The sequence below is a fragment of the Epinephelus lanceolatus genome, chromosome 3 (genome assembly GCF_041903045.1).
Source record: "Epinephelus lanceolatus isolate andai-2023 chromosome 3, ASM4190304v1, whole genome shotgun sequence".
In the NCBI taxonomy this organism is placed as follows: domain Eukaryota; kingdom Metazoa; phylum Chordata; class Actinopteri; order Perciformes; family Serranidae; genus Epinephelus; species Epinephelus lanceolatus.
Genome location: NC_135736.1, coordinates 8,502,306 through 8,520,974, shown reverse-complemented (window position 1 = coordinate 8,520,974; position 18,669 = coordinate 8,502,306). Strand labels below are relative to the sequence as shown.

The 18,669-nt window shown below is 41.7% G+C and overlaps 2 protein-coding genes across 2 annotated transcripts; one reads left to right on the top strand and one right to left on the bottom strand.

Annotated features, from left to right (window-relative positions):
* Positions 1-832: 832 nt before the first annotated feature.
* Positions 833-9,930, top strand: lias (lipoic acid synthetase). Its single transcript, XM_033624530.2, has 11 exons — positions 833-989; positions 1,683-1,858; positions 3,797-3,890; positions 4,206-4,286; positions 5,039-5,195; positions 5,676-5,733; positions 5,829-5,957; positions 6,609-6,754; positions 6,837-6,907; positions 7,009-7,120; positions 9,068-9,930. The coding sequence occupies exons 1-11, from the start codon at positions 906-908 to the stop codon at positions 9,127-9,129; spliced, it is 1,170 nt and encodes a 389-aa protein (XP_033480421.2). The 5' UTR covers positions 833-905; the 3' UTR covers positions 9,130-9,930.
* A 158-nt stretch (positions 9,931-10,088) lies between these two features.
* ugdh (UDP-glucose 6-dehydrogenase) lies at positions 10,089-17,920 on the bottom strand. The gene is made up of 12 exons (XM_033624529.2): positions 17,649-17,920; positions 15,713-15,874; positions 15,149-15,250; positions 14,826-15,026; positions 14,549-14,746; positions 13,675-13,822; positions 13,468-13,562; positions 13,240-13,370; positions 12,849-12,988; positions 11,516-11,607; positions 11,307-11,417; positions 10,089-10,698 (listed from the first exon to the last, which is right to left on the bottom strand). The coding sequence occupies exons 2-12, from the start codon at positions 15,872-15,874 to the stop codon at positions 10,588-10,590; spliced, it is 1,491 nt and encodes a 496-aa protein (XP_033480420.1). The 5' UTR covers positions 17,649-17,920; the 3' UTR covers positions 10,089-10,587.
* Positions 17,921-18,669: the final 749 nt, after the last annotated feature.

The window sequence follows — 18,669 nt, the reverse complement described above, 5'->3', positions numbered from 1 at the left end:
TCTCAAGCTACCACGCAGTATGTAAAATAATATCAAATGTATATAAATAAAATTAGCTCCATCTTTACCATCTGCAGCATTAATGCAATTAAAACATTAATGCATCAGTGATTATAATCCAATAAAATAATATATATTATTCTAAAATGAGTCATTTTGCATAACGAGTAGTTTTACTTTTGATACTACAGCTATACTTTGATGCTAATAATACTTTTGTACTTTTACTCAAGGAACATTTTCGCTGGACTTTTACCTGTAAAATAATATTCTGCAGTGTGGTATTACTACTTTAACTTAAGTAGAGGATCTGAGTACTTCTTTCACCACTGGATATCACAGATTTAGCTCATTAAAAAAGGGGATTTGAAACTATTAGTATTTTTTCATGGCAACGACTCATTTGCCAATTGTTTCTGTTGTTAAATAAGTTTAGTATTTAGTTAAATCTGTTGCCTAGTTTTGTTTTGTTACATCTGCAACTTTTTATGCTGCCTTGTTAAATATATATTCAATAAGAATATTGCATTGCACATTCTCTGTACAGTGAACTTTATGCCTTCCCTGATCAATATTTGTCAACCTCCTTAAAACAATTATATTGTACATATTTGTCAGAGTATGTTTCTATAAAATTTTTCATATTTTAATGTAACTTTTCGATTCTATATTTACGTTTTTGATTTTTGCACTATTTTGTTTTTATCTTATTTCCTCTCACTGTATACACCAAACACCAAGACAAATTACTTGTAAGTTAAAGGTTAAAACCCTATTATACATTTAACCCTATTCTAAATGCCCTATCTTCCTACTTTGCGTACATCACGTGAACGCATCAGCAGACCAAAGCAGCCGCTCGTCGAGTCTTGTTGTGCAATGACAGTCTCCTGCTAGCTAAAGTCATGGCGCTGATTAAACAAAGTTGTTGTGTCGCCGGCCGTTTCTCCACAAACCACCTGTGGTTGAGTCCCAGGTGTGTCCCACATGTGAGTACTTCCACTGCTCCATTATTCTCCATCTAAACAAACATAGTGACCGTGTGGCTGCTTTGCTAACGGCTCCTGTGGGTTGTGTCTGACCACGGGCCCTAAAGTACGTAACTTACGTAATTTACGTTTTGTAACTCAGCTGTAGAGACAGTAACTTTAATCCTGGCTATGAGCTCCCAGATGAGTGGTTTGTGTGTGATGAGTGGTTTGCTCAAAGAGACTGTGTAAAACAGTGACACCAGGACACTGGTGGAAAGTAGATTTACTCAAGTATTGTTCTACAGTAAGAAATCGAGGTACTTTCCTTGAGTATTTCCATTTTAAGCTGTAAACTGTGTACTTCTGCTCCACTACACCACATTGTTTGTTACTCCACTACATTTGTCCTACAGCTTTAGTTACTCTACAGATTACTATTTGTCAGTCCCTTCCTGTCCAGTGGAAACTATGCATCTCCAAATATGGTGATTTTGATTTTGTACAGTATGTTTGTGATGAATTAAAGGATGAAGTGTTTCTTCATGGTGTTAGAAAAGTCTACTACTCTTTAACTAAGTAAACTCTTAGAAAAACCCACTTGGATAAGCTGGGCTGTCATAAAGCTGAAAACAGAACACAAACACAACAAGCCTGAATGCATTGAATCTGTCAGCTCTGCACCTGAACTAACCCTCAGTCCTCCCTCTGCAGGTTTACACCAGCAGTCTGACAACTGCGGCGAAATCCTCCCCAGACGGGGCGAACAGAAAGAAGCAGCTTCTGAGTGATGACGGGCCTGATCTAGGAGACTTCATTTCAGGGGATTTATCGGAGAAAAGCAAGTGGGCTGAGTACAGAGGGACCCTGAAGAGGGAGAAGGGAGAGAGGTGAGACAGCAGAGATGCTGCAGCTGTGGTCAGCAGTAGTGAGAATGTGTTTGAGTGTTATCAGAGGGGTTCAAAGACCAGATCATCTGCCAGACTGTGCTGAGCTGAATCAGCTTGAGGTTTAAGTGTCCTTGCTGTCATACCTTTAAGGGGAATTGTTCAAGGTGGCATGCTACCCAGATAGATCCTCATACACCTTGTCTGCAATGAGCACTTCTGCTCATTTGAATCAACGACCAGTGAAATCAATCATTTATTTGTCACATGAAATTGCAAGTACAACTCCAGAGAAATGAGATCCTGTCAGCTCCTTCAACTTGTGCATTGCAGTGTAGTCCTTTTTTGCCTCTCCTTGTAGGCTGCTGCTTTATTAATGTTTCCAGATTGCCCACAGCATGTGTGTTTTATGACCATGTGGATTCCATTCCATACTCATCCGCTTATCCCAGGCTGGGTCACAGGGGCAGCAGGCTGAGCAAAGTACTCCAGATGTCCCCTCTCCCCAGCAACACTTTCCAGCTCCTCCTGAGGGATTCTGAGGTGTTCCCAGGCCAGACGAGATACATAATCTCTCCAGTGTGTTCTGGGTCTGCCTCTGCCCCGGGGCCTCCTACCAGTTGGACGTGCCCGGAACTCCTCTAATGGGAGGCGCCCAGGAGGCATCCTGATCAGATGCCCGAACAACCTCAGCTGGCCCCTTTCGATGTGAAGGAACAGTGGCTCTACTCCGAGCTCCCTCTGGATGTCCGAGCTCCTTACCCTATCTCTAAGGCTGAGCCCAGCTACTCTTCAGAGGAAACTCAGTTCAGCAGCTTTTATCCGCAGTCTCATTTATTCGGTCACTATCCAAAGCTCATGACCATAGTCAAGGGTTGGGACATAGATGAACCAGTAAATTGAAAGCTTTTTCTTCTGGCTCAGCTTCTTCACCACGATGGTCTGGCACAGCGCCTGCATCACTGTAGACACCACACCAAACTGTCGATCCATCTCACGCGCCATTCTACCCTCACTCATAAACAAGACCCCAAGATACTTGTACTCCTTCGCTTTTGGCAGTAACTCACTCCCCACCCGGAGGAGGCAATCCACCAATTTCCGTCAGAGAATCATGGTTGCAGATTTGGAGGTGCTGACTCTTACTCCGACTGCTTCACACTTGTCTGCAAACCGCCCCACTGCATGCTGGAGGTCATGTTGTGATAAGGCCAACAGAACCACATCATCTACAAAAAGCAGAGACGCAATTGTGAGGTCACCAAATCAAACCCCTTCCTCCCCCTGGCTGTGCCTTGATATCTGTTCTGTTTGTTTGTGGCATCATGGATGGTTCTGGCAATCCATAGTTTCTAGTTGTGGGATGTTTAAACTAAAGTTTTAGGTACAGTTGCTTTTGTTGTTTTAAAAATTAAATCCACCACAGACTGCATTCATTGATGGCATTGGTGATGTCGATAATGCTGTCCTGGAATGTGCTCCAGACTCTGACTGGCTCCATGTTTGCATCACTGAGGGGATGCTTTGTAGTTTGTTTTCCCATCTTGACCTCAATAAGACAGCCGCATGGTCGCCCCTCCTGTGCTGCAGCCATAAAGCACACACCTCTTCTTCCTCTCTCACCAGAGTTGTCTGCTCTGTCAGATCTGCATGAAGAAAAAGAGCCTCCTGGTTGAATTGTGCAGTCCAGGATATAGTCAAGTTTTGGTGATTCAGAGGATATTACAGTTCATGATATCTTGTTGGAAACTGAGGTCGTTCCGTTTATTATTCAACATCTGTACATTGGCTAGCAGGATGCTAGTTCAGCTCGTGCCCATCTTCTCCATCTTTCCTCGATGTTTTACCGATGGTTATCTGACATATGCAGTGATAGAAAATTGTATCCACATTATCCTCATCTGTGTTCAGTGAATGGCTCTGCTGTTGTTTTTGTGACAGGCTGCGGCTTCCTCCGTGGCTGAAGACAGAGATCCCCATTGGGAAAAACTACAACAGGCTGAAGAACACACTGAGAGACCTCAACCTGCACACAGTAGGTTGTTTAGACAGGCGAGGAGTTAAAGGGATGGTCTGTATAAGTGGATGCAGTAATCTAACAAATCCAGATACTTCATATTGGTGAAGGATACCCATACTCAAAAATAATTAACAAAATTCTTGGCTCAGTTATATCCTTTAAAACACAAGGGTCCAAGCAATATAGTGGGTTTTATCGTGGTAAATCTACTTGCCTTTCAAATACAAAACATATTTCTTAAATTGCAAACTTAAATGGCTTTTACATCAGGATCTATCTATGTACAAAATACCTGATAACTACAAGTCAGCTCTGTGTGTTTTGTCTCAGGTATGTGAGGAGGCCCGATGTCCTAACATTGGGGAATGCTGGGGAGGAGGAGAGTACGCTACAGCCACAGCCACCATCATGGTAAGTCTCCTGGCGCAGTGTTACTCTGTGGTGCAACCGAGTTTTACCGACACTTAAAGAAAACATTATAAAAAAGCATCTCTGTACATCCAGTCTTTTATTTTCCAATAAAGTAAAAGTAAATCTTATGTATTGCTTAATGGATAACTTTACAGATAGAGGTAAAATTGAAAATCCTGCCTGTTAGGACTGAGTATTGGTACTCGATACCCAGTACCAAGTAGTATCAAAATGTCTCCAGTCAAACAATACCTGCCTTCAATCCGCTTTGCGCTTGGCGTCTGATCCCGCACCCTCCCGACGCCCTGCTGGATCAGCCGCTCTCCTCCCAGCTGACAACACCTGCCCGGATAGCACCAGCTAACACAGCAGCAGTGGCTGGCATCAATCCAAGCCGTTGACTAGTCACAATAAACTCACAAGTTGATGACTGTTAGGCAAGGTTAGCCATGTGATGCTAATAGTTAACCCTATCACTATTATTGTGCAGCTGGGTGGACTCTGACCACTGTCAGTGGCACGGAGCTCACACGCCTGCAGCAGCAGCAGCAGCTACAACCCATACAGGCTGTGGTGTGGTTAATTTGAGTGCAGTGCATTTGACATTTATATTATGAGTATCGAATGAAGTACTATATTGGTATTGGTATCACTTCAAGGGTGCTGGAATTGGTACTGGTATCTGTATGGATTATTTGCTCCAGTCATGAGATACGTATAACTTAACGTTTTTCCCCTCTATTTGTACGCAGCTGATGGGAGACACATGTACCCGTGGATGCAGGTTCTGCTCTATAAAGACGGCCCGTCGCCCTCCACCTCTGGACCCAGACGAGCCCTACAATACAGCCAAGGCCATCGCTGCCTGGGGGCTGGACTACGTGGTTCTCACCTCAGTCGACAGAGATGGTAATGGTTTCCTAGCTCAGTGTATCTACCGGATTCTTCCCAGGTGTGACTTTACACCAGTGCTAGCAATGAAGCTCTGATTTTTACAAGGACAAATGGAACCTCTCTCATTTTCTCACTTAAAAAAACACACACACTGTGAGGAACAGACCGTGTAAGCTTCAGCAAAAGTCCATCAGAATTAAAACCATTGTACAACTCTTTCCCAACATATGCTTTGTTCCCCAAATGTTCCTGGCTATCACTGTCCTTATCATGACAGAGTGTGTGCTCGTTTCTGTTTAATTTTGCTTTGAATATATCAGTTACATGACTTATAAATCAACAGACATTTTCAGAATAGTATTAGTCATACAGAACATTTCCTCTGAATGGATTTAAAAAGGTGAACAAATTATATAAATGTCCACAAACTAACTTTTCAAAAATATTAGCCAGCGGTTTTGTCAGTCATGTCTGTAAATCCACATTTTCTTGCAGATATTGCTGATGGAGGTGCAGAGCACTTTGCTAAGACCATCTCCAACCTGAAGGAAAGGTATAATCTCTTTCCCCTTTTGGATCCATTGGGTGTTTGTATCCTAATATCTGTGCAAAATGAACAAAAAAGCACATTTGTCATCCTCATCTCAGGAACTCTCAGATCGTGGTTGAATGTCTGACCCCTGATTTTCGCGGTGACCTGGCAGCAGTAGAGAAGATCGCCCTCTCCGGGTTGGATGTATATGCCCACAATGTGGAGACGGTGCGAGAGCTGCAAAGGTACTGACTGAACCTCAATATGTTACCTCTATTTGAAAAGCTTCTTTATGTAATGGCTGTAATTTTATTTATGAGAGGATAAATACTCAGAGCTGGAAGGTGAGCAGATGATTTCTCTTTCATCATTTAAGGTATACGTTGCCCATTTTCAGCCAGCTTTGTATCATAACAATGTGGATAGTATGTGTGAATGAACAATGGTAAACTGCTCTTCATCTAGCCAGTGCCCAGATCTCCCTGCTGACGTGGTAGCTGTAGGGCTGTTGCATGAACTGCAGATTGCATTTCCTTATTTTTGTATAGCTTTTGGGGTTAAACTAGGCAGTGCTCCTAAAAGCTAGGTAATACAGTATTTTGACTGTTCTTCACAATTTAAATGTTGGTTACAACTCTGCCACAAGAGGGCAGTCAGCCACAGGCAGGAGGACAGTAATACACACACTGTCCAGCAGGGGGCACATCAGAGACTATTCTGTCAGTATAAATACTAAATAAACTGCAGAAGTGTCAAACATAGGAAAGACACACAGTACAAGTGTTTCATTGTTAATGATAATCTGGGTATATATTTCCAGTATAGGGGTATATAGTTACCTTTTTGATCATGTATTTCAGTTGCTCACGATGTCCATCTGTCCCATCTGTTTGCAGGTTTGTGCGTGACCCCAGAGCGAACTTTGACCAGTCTTTGAGTGTCCTGAAGCACGCTAAAAAGGTTAAACCCACTGTGCTCACCAAGACTTCCATCATGCTGGGACTGGGCGAGACTGACCAACAGATACAGAACACCTTGACTGGTATGTACTCATAGACATACTCCCAAAACGTTGATGCAAAGTGTAACAATTCCCTGACCACGCTGTTCTGGTGATGTTGCAGAGCTGCGAGAGGCAGGAGTGGACTGTCTAACACTGGGCCAGTACATGCAACCCACTAAACGTCACCTAAAAGTAAGCACATTATCCTTTTCCTTTCATTAAGGCTCAGCACTGCAAGAACAATGCACATTTTGGTAAAGTATTGCACATTTTGACTGTGTGTTTGGGTTTAGGTGGAGGAATATGTCACTCCAGAGAAGTTTGCCCACTGGGAGAAAGTTGGGAATGAAATGGGCTTCATTTACACAGCCAGTGGGCCACTAGTGCGATCCTCATACAAAGCAGGTGAGAAACACACTCTACTTCGCACAGTATCAACAAGCATATGTTACGGATAGTTCAGTTTACTCCAGTGACATACAGGAGGACTCTGTGATTCTACTTCACTTTTGTATTTTTCAACTTGGACCCCTTTTCCCATGTTTTTGTGTCTAAGTGACTAATGAGAACAACAGTTTTTGAAATTAGTCCAGCATTGAGTGAGAGGGCTGCAGCCGGCAGCAACGAAACGGGCTGCAATGTAACCACTTAGGGCATGTTCGCACCGTCAGTTTACGTCCATTAAAAGTGCTTATTTTTGCCATTGACAGGCTCAGATTGTCAGTTTAAGTGGCTGACAACATTTTGGAAAGGATCCCCACTGAGACAGAACTTTCTGATAAACAGTAAGATCCTTTTAATCAGAAACAGCCCTGAAATCACTGTCGTCGAACCCACCAGACTCCATTTAAATAAACAGTAATCACTGGAAATCACACTTTAGTCAAAGCCGACAGAAACAAAACAAATCTCACAGAAACTATCTTGGTTTACTTTTCCACTGTTCCAACAATCAGCAATTCTTGTGTGGTTGAAATAAACCCTTAATGTACGCAGTTAGATGTGCAAACCGGCTGGCTGTATACATGCTAACATGACTGTTTATTTGAATGGAGTCTGGTGGCGTTGGCGGTAATGATTTCTGGGCTATTTCCTGTTAAATAAACAGGATCTTACTCTTTAACAAGAAGGTCTGTCTGTGGAGGGATCCTTTCCATAATGTGGTCAGACACTCATAATATCAATCTGAGCCCTTTCATTCATTCATTTTTTGTTCATTCATTACCTTTAACAACTTATCCTGTTAAGGGTCATGAGGGGGTGCTGGAGCCTATCCCAGCTGACACTGGGAGAGAGGCGGGGTACAAACCTGACTGGTCTCCAGACTGTCACAGGGCAATTAAGAATAGCCAATTAACCTGCATGTCTTTGGACTGTGGGAAGAAGCTGGAGTACACGCAGAAAACTCCTGCTGACAAAGGGAGAACGTCAAAACTCCACACAATTAGCCCCGGCCGGCCGGTGGGTTTCAATCCAGAACCCCCTTGCTGTGAGGCAACAGTGTTAACCACTGCATACCATGCCGCCCCCATGCAAGCCCAACAGTGGCAAAACAAACACTTTTATTGGACGTAAATTGGAGTGTTAAGATGTCCCGAGTGGTTACATTGCAGCCTGTTTTTGCAGCCCTCTCACTCAGTACTGGACCAACTTCAAAAACAGTTGTTCTCATTAATCACCCATACATGAATACATAAAAAAAAATGGGGTCCAAACTGAAAAATACTGAAGTTACCCGTTGAAGGGCCAATTCAACGAAATTGAAAAAAATGTATGTATTTTCTCACTTACCCCTTGTGGTTCAGGACCTGCAGGTGGTAAAATTCAGCAGCATTAGTAACGTCTCTCAAGAATGTCTTGGATACCCTGATAATCCACAGAACACACTGTCGACAGTTTACATAGGGACTGTTTCTTCTGTGAAAACTGTTCAGTGAGGTCTGTAGACTATCCAAAGCAAGAGTTTTTTTCTGCTTTAAATTTTTGAAATGCCATTTTCACTACCCTTTGAGATCTCAAAACATGAGCTAAAAAACAAAAATGATTTGTGTGGCTATGAAGTAAGTTTGAGAACATGTATTTTTGTAATTTAGTTGAACTGACCCTTTAAATTCCTAAAGCTCAAGGCTTTAGTTTTCTCATAATATGAGCACAGAACAATCATGTGAAACTAAAATAGGTCACATGCTGTTTGGATAGGCTCCAGTCACTGCTTACATCTTGCCAGTGCAACATTGCAACAGCATAAATTAGGATATATCATAAAACCAGAGACAGCCCAATAAATGTAATTGTTCATTTAGTTCATATGGATCAGATAATTTATATGTATATATTTTTTTCTCTTTATAGGCGAATTCTTCCTGAAGAATCTACTGCAGAAGAGAAAAGCAGAAGTCACTATAGCAGAATGATAATTCCTACATTAGCAGCTTCTAATGGCTTTCTCCCTTTAGTCCTGTCCCTGCCTATAACTACACATTCACAGTGACAAAATCAACTTTACTCCTGCCGCACCATGATGCATCATTGTACGCTGTAGCACAGCAAACACTTTTAATATATATCAGTAGTAACAACTCGGGTCAAAGAAGAAGGCAGGTGGCATCAAACCAGAGCACAGAAGTGACATTAACAAGATCTCATGTAAGTTCAGGGACCATTCTGTTCCTTTTGATTGCACTGTTCACCTGTGTGAACCCAGAGGTCTATCATTTTAAGGAGAGGGACATCAAAGAGAACAAGCAGCAGTTATTGGCCTGCAGACATGTAGATAACCTGGGCACAGACTGTCTATGTACCCCTGCCAGGAGAAAATACAACCCACGGTTTGCAGTAGCTGTAATTTACCTCTGCACCTCAGGGGCCCCTAAATCACATCCATCACAAACTCCCTCCCCTCAGGGGCCCTGACTTCAGCTAAAGGGCGACTGACCTTTAACACCAAGCTCTGTTTATGTGCTCTTTGATGTCTGCCGCTGCAGGACTGATGGTTAAATGAGGTTAGAGGATTTTTTGGTCTGAGGGTTCCCGCAGCAACACTGTTTTAAATGTCTGTCACATTGGAAAAAGTACGATATAATCCTAAATTGGCTTTTTGTCAGGTACAATACAGAAGTATTGAAAGAGGTACTTTTGATATCTGTATCTGGAAAAAAAGCCAACTATTTGGGCTCAAAACTACTTTTTCTAACATAATAAAATTGTTGTACACCTGGAAAGATGTGTGTTCATTCTGTAAACTGATTGTTTAGACAAAACATATCCTTAACATGTGTATTTATATTTAAAGAATTAAAACAGTTCACATTTGCTGATTTTAATTTGTCACTTTTTTCCTTCTTTCCATCAATGTGTAATCAACAGGCACATATTAAGGACACACATCACATTTTATTGCATTGCTGTTTTTAGTAAACAGTCACTGATACAGAGGACATTACTGATTAACATACAGTAAGATAGTTTTATAAAAATATTTTTAAAAAATAGTATAAAATTGTTCTTGCAATTTAGCAACAATACTTAATTATACAGTATATACTGTAAAAAAGTAGACTAACACTAATCGTGTTCATTTGAAATAGACGGTGCATCTGAAATGTTTGATTGATTAATGCTATTTGACATGAAATGTCTGAAATGAACTGACTCTAACGCATTCATGGATCACATTCACACAAATTTGGACAGAAGGCTCTACCTCTCCATTTCAGACGTAACACAGGGGAGCAGTTAGTCATGCTGTTTTGGCCTTTTTGATCATTAGGCACGTATCGACAAAAGAGGGCGTTGGACCTGAGTGAAAATTTTCACCAGAAATACAACGGTTGTGAGAGGAATGTGTTGCATGTGTGGAGGTGGAGTAAGTTTTAGACTTTGGCTTTCTTGGTAGGAGGTTCACTGGCAGTGATGCGAGGACAAACCGCTGCCGGGGTGTAGGGGATTCGTGTTGCTGTCACTTTCTTACCGATGGTCTCGATCTGTGGACAGAAAACAGCAGCGAAATAATAATCAGCCCAGTCGCCAGAGGAGAATCATTGTTCATTGTATCATATCAATGTGTCTAAAGTCACGCAGTCACAGTGAGCTGACTTTGTCAATGAGTGGGAGGGGATGGTGGCTGGCGTGTCTCCTGCTAAGCTACAGACCACTGTTCGAGAACAACAAACAACAAAATTGGTTGTGTTGTAGCAAGTCATCACTGTGTTTCCAGCTGCTTTTAAGTGACCCACCGCTGTTTTCCAGCTGATTCAGTGCCACGAAAAGCGGTTGTTCTTTACCAGACACTGCTGCATTAGCTGCTAGAGTCGTGCCATCCAAAATGGGTATTTTAAGACAAAACCTCTTTTAATAAACAATAACCAAGTCTTTTTGGTACCAACACCTAACCACAGTGTTGTTGAAATGTAAAGTATAAAAACGTGCAAATGTAACATATCCGTGGTTTGAAGGAACGTACAATACCAATGCTTTTTCTGGCAGTTGGGTTGAAACAATGGAGGCTGAGCAGCAGTCGCTCCATATGGCACTGAGTTCAAAAACTTTAATTTTATGTGAGATGTGTAACAGTGGTGTGTCTTCTGCTCACCTGGAAGCCGATGTTCTGGAGGTGAGGGTGGAGGTGGTCCAGCACTCTGCGGCCATCAAAGATAAAGGCCGGCTTCAGCATCTTCTTGTAAATCTTCTCATAGTCCAGCTCCTGTGGCGGAATTAAAGGGGGAAGATGACTTACAGGTGTTTTGTTCCCCAAGATGAAGCAAGTTATAAGATGGTAAGAAAACAATGTGTGATTGTGACCTTAAACATGTCCCACTCGGTGCAGATGACCAATGCATGTGCACTCTGGCAGGCCTCGTAAGGGTCCGAGGTCACAGTGACCAGCTCTGACACTAAGAAGAAAAAAAGGCAAGTCTGTGTCAGTGAAGAGTCGAAAGTTCTAACCTCAGCTAGTGATCCCTACAGCTTAGCCTTCCTAAGAAATATGAAATGACTTTTTTCATCCTTACAAAATCACTCAATCATCACTAAGATCACTCAATAAGAACCACAAAACATAATTACGAATATGAATAACTCCTAAGGCTGCAACTACTCAAATGCTTTTTGTGATGAAAGTTGAAATGGAAAAGATTTTTGCTTTAACTTATCATTATGAAGTAAATTTTGACTGTACAATGTAATGGCTATAGCATGATGACCGTGTATAAAACTACCCGAATAACCAGCACAGCTTCCACACTGTGTGGCCCATAGAGTAGGTGTAATAGGGACTTTGGCTGCCTGTGCCAGCTACTTCCTATTTAGTGCTGCACTTACTTCAGAAGGGGGATAAAATTATTCAACTGTGCGGCTCTTCTAGACTTTCGAAATGTTATCAGACTGAATGGAGAAGAAAACGTATTCACTGATTCACACACGTCTCTTTTGCCATGTAAGTCTATGGGACAGGGTATTTTTTGGGCCCAATGGCATCACGTGATGGATATAACTTCACTGTTTGGCCACTACCAACACAAGTTATCTGTTTCCACTTAAATCAGCCTGTTATTACTCAATTGTGTGATCTATAAAATGTCAGAAAATTGTGAGACAGCCAAAACCCACAGATATTAAATCCAATATCATAGAAGTACCTATCATATTGTACATACATAACTGTATGCAACAGCATGAAGAATGATCTTTATCGTTAAGCTGTTATAATTTTGGTATTGTGTGTATTTGAATTTGAACCTTATTGATACTTTATATTGGCACTATTTTTCTGCTTTGTATTGTGACTGCTGCACAACACTTTCCCCCAGGTTAAATGAAGTTCCATCATATCTTAAACCAGCAAATATTCACCATTGCAGGAGCTGGAACAGTTATTTTTAGGCATTTTTCCTAAAATTGACTTAGAATATCATAAAAATTGTTGATATTTTTTTTAATTGTGGATGGTACTGGAAGCAGCCAAAGGGTTTAAGACACTCACTAAAGCACATATAAAGTCCAGCCTTAGAGGCATGTCTTCTCCCTTTTACCCCATGTCCTCTACATTCTCTGCTGTGTCTGGTGTAATTAAGTCATATACATTCCAAAAAAGACATTTCCGAAGCTGCATTTGAACCTTGGTAAGAACACACACCTCTTTCTGGGTTGTCCTCTGAGATGTTGGGCTGGGAGAGGTCATGAATGATTTGTTCCTTGAGAACTTTGGGGTCGTAGATGAACAGCTTGGCTCCCTCATCCATCAGATACTTAGAGATGTAGATACTGGACGACTCCCTAGAGTTGCAACAGGAACACACACACTTCAGTGTCAACCCTGATTGGGGCCCAGAGTTCACCACATTGTGTTGGCAGGTGTTCATGTAGAGTAAAGTGTGATCATACAAACAATCTCCCAGGTTAATGATCAACATCACAGAGCTTTTGCAAAGAAATACAGAATGAAAAACAAAGAACAGGGAGGCGGCAAATGTCTACAAGGGTGTGAGAAGGGAACAAAAAAGACAAAAACATGACTTGAGACTAACCTTGTGTCACCTGTGTCTTTTTTGAAGGAGAAGCCCAGCAGAGCAATCTTTTTACCGGTAACAGTGTTGAAGAGGCAGTCAATAATCCTGCAGGCAAACCGCCGCCTTTGGTACTCATTCATGTCGATCACCTGACAAAATCAATCAAACAGCAATTAAGGAACAGAACCTTCAGTAAAAACATAAAAAAAAAAAAAAAAAATATGTAGTATGCAATATAGTTTTCACCTGCTGCCAGTAGGAAGCTACTTCAGGAAGGTTGAGGGCCTCACACAAGTACACCAAATTCAGCACGTCCTTCTGGAAACAGCTTCCACCAAAACCTGCCCAAGTGTTGGAGTAGCAAAGAGATAAAAGGCAACACTTAATCTGTGTTTAAATTAATCAACTTTACACAGAAGCTCACATTAAACATCTTTTGGATGCATTTCTTACCTACGCTGGCTTTGAGAAATTTGCTGCCTATCCTCTGGTCCATACCAATCGCCTTGGCAACCTCCTCCACGTCAGCCCCGGTGGCCTCGCACAGAGCGCTGATACTGTTGATGCTGCTGATTCGCTGTGCCAGGAATGCATTGGCTGCCTACACAAGCACATACCATGTTTTTAAGAAAAATTGTACTCACGAAAACTACAAAAAGTCGAGGAAACAGTTACTGTTGCTGAGTCAGACAAGCTTGACAAAAAGAAACATGGCAATGGTGGTTGTGTGTTTATTAGATCGTTTCTGGGTGACGGGCAACATAGCTTGAAGAAGCCGACGGCAAGGACTACAGCATGTGATGGAAGGATATTTTCACAAGGTTAACTTTAATGAACAAGGCAAAATGACATGAATTGAGGCTTCCTGTCTTAACAAAAGAGGGAGAAGTAGAGACTGAGTATAACAAGACTATCAATTAATGTTGCTCCTGCACTGCTGGGTATGTTTCCCCCTTTCCCTTTCTGGGGATCAGTCCAGTATGCATCCTAGGCTAGTGACTGAATGGTCCGCCTTACTCTGCCTCTAATTGGCTTACCATGACAATCTTACCCTTACCCTAAATAATCCCACTCGTCTTGCCTAAACTTAGCACGTAACATAAATAATATGAATATGGCTGCCTTAGATTTTTTTTAAGAATTGTGACCAAGACATACACTGAATGGGACATTTTACAGTGTAAAAGCAACCTGTAAGTGCTTTCTATTGGGCGATTTCTCCATACAGCTCTGTCATGGACTGTTGGTCACAACAATTAATTGATTGAGACAATAATCAGCAAATTAAACTAATAAAAGAAATTGTTAGTTGCCACGCTACACTCACCAGTTTCGACAGCTCAGACGACCATGTGTTGGTGGTGATGATTCGTGCTTTGGGGACCCAGTGTTCATAGACAGCACAGAGTGCTCTGATTGCCCTTTGACCTTCTGCTGTTTCGTCTCCACCAATCAGGACACGGTCTGGCTCCTTCAGATCCCGCACTGCCGTTCCTTCTGCAAGGAATTCTGGGTTGGACAGCACCTAAAGCAGTGACATGAATACTTTAGAAACTTTCAAAACAACAGACATCAGAGTTTCCTTCTTATGCGATAATACACACTTGTAGGTTGAGACTGGGTTTGGTGTTGGCATCAAATATCCGTCTAATGCTCTCAGCAGCTCGAACTGGGACTGTGCTCTTCTCTGTGACAATCTTGTAGCCATCAGACACCTCCACAATCCGCCGAGCACACGCCTCAATGAACTTGAGGTCAGCCGCACGACCCTTCCCCATCCCATAGGTCTTGGTTGGCGTGTTCACCTGTGGGGGAAGGGCAGCCACTCCAATAAATTCACTCATGTGTCATAAATGTCAGATATATTTCTGTAGCTGGTAAAACTGTGTGTCAGCATGTGTGTGAGGGGTGTGTGTGATGGACTCACAGAAATAAAGACGAGGTCTGCGTCCCTGATGGCTGAGTCTATGTCTGTGGAGAAAAACAAATTTCTCCCTCTGCATGATTCAACCACCTCTTTCAGACCCGGCTACAGTGAGAGGAAGTGGGAAAAATGAGACAGGGAGGGTGTGTCACTGAATGTGTAGGACAAACATGGCACAAACAGTAACAAATGTAATGCGGGTTCTCAATGACTGGTCATCGACTGCCCTTTACACTAGTCATGATGATGTAATACCTTGTGGTTGTGGCTGACGTAGAAAAGTTACAACACTGAAAAATCTTCATCTTCATTCAGCCCACTATGGAGTAATATTGTGCAAAAACACTGGCTGGAATGGTTGCCTAGCTACACCAGTTTTTTCAACCCTGTTATTACGTTAAACTAATGAGCCAACAACTCCTTCAAGATATATGACTCTCAGAGGTCAGATAAGAATGTAGGGGAAAAAACACTAATAAAATATGACCCACTCCTGGTTAACATTTTATCAATCCTGTTAATAAAGTTCAGCTCATTTTCTTTGAAGAACTACATTAATAATGATACCTCATATATGGGCAGAGTGTCCGAGTTCCAGGCTTTGATGCGGGACTCGTTGACATCGACAACGGTCACTGTGATCTCTGGACACATGTGGGCGATCACACTACATGTTGGGCCTCCTACATACCCAGCACCAATGCAACAGATCCTCTTAATCTGAAACATCTGCAAATGTAGAGAGAGGAGAGAATAGAGAGGAAAACACAGAGCTTGAGACAGTAGATAGACCTTTCACAACAGAATTTTATTTTTTTTTCTGTATTATAGCCTGACCAATACTAGGATTCTGAGGTCAGTGATGGTATGAATATATGAGAGTTTAGAAAATCCAATAATATAGTACATAGCAGTTGGCCAATAGTAATTTCTAAATGCATACCTTAGTTTTTAAAGTGTTTTTTAAAGAATTGTGACAAAGATCTGGCCAGCCATTGGGAATTATGGACAGGGGGACATTTTTCAAAGTGGGCCACACCCACACCCACTCCAACCCCACCATTGGTGCATATACCTTTGCATGGGCCCCCTCCCCTGGGCTTTGGGCCAGGGTCATCCTTACCCTTTGACCCCTCTGGCAGCCAGCCTGACCAAGACATTTTGCAATATGGTAATCGACTTGACAGTGCTTTCTGGTGGACTAATTATGTACTAGTTATGTTGTTTCTAACTTTCCTGACACATACTCTAACAGAACAACTTTTATGGGCTGACATGCTCTAAAGGGCAAGTTTCCATCAGAAAAATTACTTTGGTCTCTTTTGATCGAATGAGTATGTTGTCATTTTCAGAATTCCTGCTCAAATTACTTGTCAAGACTTTACGATCGATTAATCATTTATCTGATCAACAGAGAATAACTGGCAATAATTTTGATTCATTTTCAAGCAAAAATGCCAAACATTTACTTCTTCCTGCAGATCAATTATGAGGATTTTCTGCCTCTGTCTGATGTGACAGTTAACTTTTTTAGGTTGGATTGCTGGTGGGGCAATGGCAATTTGAAGGGGAACTGCCTATTGGTTCGACATCCCATTGTTCCGACCATATTAAACTCATTGTTCCGAAGTCCGTTCCGAAATCATCATGATGCCCTGTGGTTAAGGTCTGGTTAGGTTTAGGCACAAAAACCACTTGGTTAGGGTCAGGAAAAGATCATGGTGTGGGTTAAAATGAAAAAGAAAGTGGCAAACACATAAGTCGTGAGCCTGCTCCGCCTCAAGCCGGTCGCGGCGCACCATACGCCCGCTGCGAGCCGTTCAGCACCGCGGACAGTCGGACTAATGGGCTGTCGAACCAGTGACATGGACCCATTTGAAGACACCCCCCTGGGTTTAAAGAATTTTTCAATGTGAAAACAACTGGCAGATTAATTGAGAATGAAAATAACACATTAGTTACAGCCCTGTTCTACTCTTAACAGCACATTTCCATTCATCTGTCCACATATATCACTTTGCTGAAATATGTGTCTCAACTTTTAAATCTTAGCTAACTTCCACAGGCTGATTTACTACTAGGAGCAAATCTCTATCAGAAAAGTTAAGCTTGGTTTCTTTCTTACACTTTGATTTTCGTTTCTTAAACTTAAACTCCTTTTGTTCAAGCCTTGACACGTAATGGTTAATCAGAGCTACAGTACCAGTCGCACCGTTTCAGCCTTGCAGGGAATAAAGAGCCTTTCATTGCAGCACAGTCCCGTCTAACAGATGAAAAACGACCTTTTATCTCATACCTATCAGCTACTTCACGTTAGCTGTGCTACAGATGAAGTGTCACTGCTTGTAGGTTAACATTACACATTAACATGGGCATAATTACGCTAGTTTACCACTTCTTTCCTAAAGCGGCGAGTGAGCGGACTCAACACAAGAAACAAATGAATGGGCTTCTGTGATGAAGCAGCTAGCTAGCTAGCAACCATAAGCTAACGTTACATTACCTCTGCCAACTCGACAGTCAGTCAACTTCAGGAATGCGCAGATTATGTTAGCTCCTCTCTTTAATGTGTCCAAACAGCCGTCGCTTCCGGGGCCGGTAAACTGTTACAAAAAATAAATGCGTCTAACAAACACTTAAACCGGTACTCGACGAACAAACTCACACCACTAAGGCTTCTCTCTCAACTTTATCCGTATCACTACCTCCACCTAAACTGAGGTACTTCTGTCTGCCAGGGTACCACCTCGATCTCCATGACACCAGGCAGTCAGAACATACTTCCGGTGTGAAATTTTCAAAGTTAAAGCACCAAACCAAAACATCTTAACGACGGTGCAGGAAGTATTCAGATCCAAAAAGGTACAAACCCTGGTACAAAAAGTACCAATACAAAATGCAAAAGTCCTGCATTGAAAATATTACTGAAGTAAAAGCACAAGAGTGTAATATGGACTATGTACTCAAAGAAGCACAAAAAAGAGAATAAGACATAGGCCTGCTCTATTAATCCATCAATACAGAAAAACTGGCACTGTGACTGTTAAATTATTATATATTATATCATTAGATTGTTCTCAACGGTGTTTTAACGTAAAAGCATGATTTTATATGTTTCAATGGTCTATAAACTCTTAAACAGCTAACTTAAGATGACCAATATTACCTTCATGAAGGCAGGATTTATTGCAGGGCTTTTGCATGTATTGTATGAATACAGTGAGAGAGGAAGTATTCACACCCTTTACTCAGGTAAAACTACTATCACACTCACTGTAAAAACACCCTGTTACCAAAAAGTAAAAGTATAATCCAGAAAATGTACTCAAAGTGTTGAAAGTAAAAGTACCAAATGCAGAGAAGTTGTCTGTGATTGTTATACAGTGTTGGGGAGTAACTAGTTATATTTAACTAGTTACATGGCATAAAATACAAAATAAATGTAATTGTTATCAGTTACAGTTACTGAGGAAAAATATATAATTAAATTACAGTTAGGCTACTGATCAAGATTTTGGTGATTG